The following is a 5,000-nucleotide window of genomic DNA, read 5'->3' on the forward strand; positions in this document are numbered from 1 at the left end:
ATCTTTCAACTGCTGTCAGTGTGAAAAGAGTTTTATATGCAAACATGGTCTTGATGTTCACATGAGAGTTCATACTGGAGAGAAACCATACACATGTGATCAGTGTGGGAAGAGCTTTGCACAGTCAGCAAACCTTAAGAGACACATGAACATCCACACTGGAAAGAAACCAAACAAGTGTTCACACTGTGACAAAAGATTCAGTCGGCCAGAAGACCTGAGAATACACGAGAGGATCCACACTGGGGAGAAACCGTACACATGTAGTCAGTGTGGGAAGAGTTTCACACAAAAGGGACACCTTACAGAGCATATGAACGTCCACCCTGGAGAAAAACCTTACAAGTGTTCACACTGTGATAAGAGATTCAATCAGTCATCAATAATGAAAAAACATGAAAGGATCCACACTGGAGAGAAACCGTACAAGTGTTCACACTGTGACAAGCATTTTAATCGGTCATCAAATCTAAAAATGCACAAAATTATACATACTGAAGAGAAACCGTACACGTGTGATCAGTGCGGGAAAAGTTTTGGACAAAGAGGACACCTTATGGCACATATGAGAGTTCATACTGGAGAGAAGCTGTTCACTTGTGATCAGTGCGGCAAGAGTTTCAAACAGTCATCATACCTTACAAGACACATGAACATTCACACTGGAGAGAAACTGTATGCATGTGATCTGTGCGGAAAAACATTTTTGTGGGATTCATACCTGAAGAAGCACTTGAAGGTTCATAGAAAGGAGAAGCCATATTCATGTTCTGTATGCGAGAGGAGTTTTTCACGTCTAGCGCATTTAAAAGAACATCAGAAAATACATACTGGTGTGAGAGAGTACATGTGCTTTGAGTGTGAAAAGACTTTTACTTCAGCCAACAGTTTAAGACTGCATGAGAGGATTCACTCTGGAGCAAAACCTTATGAGTGTTCACACTGCAACAAGAGATTCAGACATCGAGAAAATCTGAAAACACACGAGAGGATCCACACTGGAGAGAAACCGTACAGGTGTTTACAATGTGACAGAAGATTCAGTCAGTCAATACATTTGAAAAGGCATGAGACGATCCACACTGGAGAGAAACCTTATAAGTGTGTGCACTGTAACAAGAAATTCAGACTGTCAGGAACACTGAAAATACATGAGAGGATTCACATTGAAGAGAAACCCTATCGCTGCACTGTGTGTGGGAAGCGTTTCAATCATTCATCTGCTCTCCGCAGCCATACAAAAAACAAGCACTGTAATTAGATCATCTTCAGATCCAGCACCAAGTGTTACACAAGAATGCATCAAGCAATAAAATACCGTCTGGATAAATCTGTCTTAAACGGTGATTATAAGTCACAACAAAGAAACATTATCCAAAGTTTTCACAGTGAATAACGTGAATCTTTAAAAACCAGCTGATTCAACTGTGAGATTCAGATCAACTCAAAGATGGAGCACTTGTAGTTTGCAATACTCTTTTATAACACTTTTAAGTGTGACAGATTTATTTTGAATTTGTTCTTCACTGTTGTTTTTAAAATAAACAGTTATTATTACACTTATGATGTATAAAGACAATCCTCTGTTGCATTTTCAATATTCACAATCCAGAAAAGATATTTCTCTTCTGCTTACCCTTATGTGCTGATGCAGCTTTATCATTCTTGAGATGTTTCATGGGCAGGTAAGCTCTGCGCTAGTGAAAGGTCTTGTGAGGTGTAAAAGGTATGGTTACAAAGCTTAGTGGAACTTTTAAACCCAGAGGGTGTCTTGTTTTCCTGAAAGTTTGGTGTTCTCTATCGTAGCCTGCCAGGTTTTCCTTCTTTGAGAACTTATTAATTTGAGAATGGTATTGCCAAGTTTGTGAGTACAATCTGCACAAAAATCGTTTTCATATTCTTTGAGAATAGGTAGTATAGGCACCCTCTTGGTATGGTCTTTCTTGAAAACATTTTGATGCAGCTCGTAAAGCTTGAGACTGTAGGGTCTATTGCTTCTATTATTGACTCCATTAAGTTTGTGTATTCCTTCCAATTGGCTTTCGTAGGTTAAACCTTCTTTTAAAAGAGTCTTCTACTGTCTTGATCATTTTTTATATGCCATGGCAGTGGGTCGATGTTGGATTTTTGGCATAGGATCTAAAACAGAGAGATCTGTCCAGGTTGTAACTGCGTTTCCATCTGCCAATGTTAAAGGATGGTATATACCTATACCTGTATAGGTATAGGTATATGTACTCCACTGTGGTGCAGATTGGAAGCAAACTCATGTATATCTACCACTCCATTGGCTTTGTTTAATTCACCCCTAACCTGTAACATCTCTTCTTCCTTAACCCTTAATCCAGTAGTTGTATCTACCCTTCGGATCTGGTGCCAATTAAGGCAGCATTTTCAATGTATTTATGCCTCAACGCTGATGCCGATATTAGATAATCATTGACCTTGTTTTTAAGCAGTGGTATACAAAAGGCTTGAAATGTTTTCAGGATTTGTACAGAGATTGCACATTTTGTATCTATGCACAATTATCCCCTGAGTTGGGGTTGTCAATGTCCCATCTGTATCGGTTTTTACAGGGTGTGTGCAAACATGAAAATGTGAAAATAAACCTGCCAGTCGGTGGAAGTAAGTCACTGTTAATAAGGGAGTCGTAGCAATTGAACTGAATCATTTAAACGATAAACAATATTGTCAAAACAGACAATATTTTGTTAAAAATGTAAGTCTCTTAATTAACTTTATTTGTAATCATGGCAATCAACGCACTTTAAATGCAGTAGACTTTGTAATTGTGTATGCTTGCACTCTTTAGGTATTTTTTTTGTTTCATGAGAACATTCAGTAAAATAGCTCACTTGTCATGGTATGTTACTTAACTATATCAAAGCCGATAAGCTGTAGCTCAGGTTCAAAATGTATTCCCTCTGATGATGCATTAACTACCACAGTGTAGAAAAAAAAATCTTTGGTCTATCAGACTGAAGATATTTTAGTGGTAATGTGAACAAAACTATTTAAGACCCATCAAATCTGAATTTAACACATTTTAAGACTTAATTAAGGTTTTTTATTAGGAAAAAGTTATTTGAGACTTTTGAAGGACCCATGGACACGCTGTATCTGCTACACTATTACCTGGTTACCCATCTCTCCTCCCAGTGGCAATTTTTACAGTTTAATCCACATCACAAGTCAGGGGTGTCAAGAATTTACGGCTGTCTTTTAGGTTTAGGTTAAAAGGTTTGAAGAGGATTGGTGGGAGTGTGCTTTGGACAGAACACGTTCTAGTACAATTTGTGCACATCTTGGCCTCATTCAGTTTAAACTACTATACAGCGCAGGTCTTCAACCCTGTTCCTGGTTTCTGTTCACGTTTAAGAATCAATTTAAAAAAAAAACACCGCACTAAGCAATTTTGCCCTTACTCTCCAGTCCAGAGGGTGGCGCTAAGACCCATTTCTTTGTTTGCCTTTCACCATTAAACCTTAGAGGAAGAGGGTTTGTTTCACCGCGCTCTCTGTTGTTTTAGTGTGATGCTGGTTTAATATAAACTGTTTCTATAAATAGGAAAATACAGTTTTTGAATCTGGTCAATAAATACACGAAATATTCTCAGCCTCACAATCGTTATTATGTTTCCAAGCAAGTAGGAATATCTGGGACACCATCATCTGCTGTCAGAAGATGGTATTTGTTAAAGAGAGTGAACCAGAACCCCGTGGATTTAAACGGGAGGAACCAGAACCTCGGAGAATAAAACAAGAGGAACCGGAACCCCAGACTATTAAACTGGAGGAACCAGAAGCGTGGACAATAAAAAACGAGGAGCAAGAACCCCGTAGAATAAAACGAGAGAAACCAGAACTCTGGACAGTAAAACAGGAAGAACCAGAAACCTGGAGAATAAAGCACGAGGAACAAGAAGGTTGGTGTTTGTTCTTTATTCATATGTAATGGCTGTTTGTGCTACATTAGGCTTGCAAAGCTTTCACTGCGGGGGTTCGGGGTAGTGATGGAAGAAACGAACCTTTTCGAATCTTCGAATCGATTGAACCAATTGCTTCGCAAAATGATTCACTGATTCGAAGCGCTCGAATCTCGATGGTGACTCCTGCTCGTCAAAAGTGTGTAAACGCAACAAAAGCATATTAATAATACAGTACTATAATAACAGTAATGTAATAATCCATAACAATTTAAATATACAATTGAAATGCCATTATATATGAAGCGGCTTGTATTTTATGTTAATTTGATTTGTTTTATGGAGAGCTTCAATAAGAAGCTGAGTTGTGTGAAAAAGAGAGTGAGAGTGACATGAAGTTTTCGGTTTTCTAATGGTTGAATGTTAGTTCATTCAGCTCTGAGTAGGTTGACTCTTTAAAAAATTAAAAAAAACATGACTTATATCTGTACACTGAGCAGCGTGGATGTAGCCTATATGAGAAAACAGTTTATGCGTGGTTGAAAAACATTTATAGCTCACTGAAAATAAAGCCACGATACATACAGAACATTTCGTTCGCAAGACTTTTGAGAAGTGAATGTGATGTATTAGACTTTATGTGAGGCTGTAGTGTGAATGCAGATGTAAGACTACATTAACCCTGGCACGGTTTTTTGTTTTTGAATGCAAACTATCCTCGTCATACTGCCATTTCCATTGCATTTCCACTATCTCCGACAAGCAACAGACCGGAGGTCATTAATTTCCAGGGTGAAATAGTACAGGAGCCGCATGGAGTTCAAATCATATGCAGATGTTCATTCATTCATTCATTCTACGTGACCAAATTAAATGTTATTAATAGCAGAGCAGCAATCATGGAAGATAGAACGCAGACAACGCTGGAAGCTTCTAATGCTCATTGGTAAATCAGTGGAAAATGAATGGAAATTATGAATCTCTGAGTAATGCTTTTTAAAAAGAATGTGCACTAGTGTAAATGTAGCCTAACAGATGTGTAAACTGAAGACTATTTATAGTCCTTGTGGAG

At 38.1% G+C, this 5,000-nt stretch overlaps 2 protein-coding genes across 2 annotated transcripts in view; both read left to right on the forward strand.

The window, feature by feature from the left end:
* LOC122360013 (zinc finger protein 271-like) overlaps positions 1-1,540 on the forward strand; it is a 5,755-nt gene extending 4,215 nt beyond the window's left edge. Inside the window, exon 2 of the mRNA XM_043260293.1 lies at positions 1-1,540. This exon is cut by the window's left edge and continues 133 nt beyond it. Coding sequence (XP_043116228.1) covers positions 1-1,261 — 1,261 coding nt within the window. The 3' untranslated portion in view covers positions 1,262-1,540.
* Positions 1,541-3,497: 1,957 nt separating this feature from the next.
* The window catches only part of LOC122360340 (zinc finger protein 184-like), a 14,331-nt gene continuing 12,828 nt past the window's right edge, over positions 3,498-5,000 (forward strand). The window contains exon 1 of the mRNA XM_043260861.1: positions 3,498-3,928. Within this exon, the coding sequence (XP_043116796.1) occupies positions 3,688-3,928 (241 nt within the window). The 5' untranslated portion in view covers positions 3,498-3,687. The remainder of the gene's footprint in view (positions 3,929-5,000) is intronic.

The sequence above is a fragment of the Puntigrus tetrazona genome, chromosome 16 (genome assembly GCF_018831695.1).
Source record: "Puntigrus tetrazona isolate hp1 chromosome 16, ASM1883169v1, whole genome shotgun sequence".
NCBI lineage: Eukaryota > Metazoa > Chordata > Actinopteri > Cypriniformes > Cyprinidae > Puntigrus > Puntigrus tetrazona.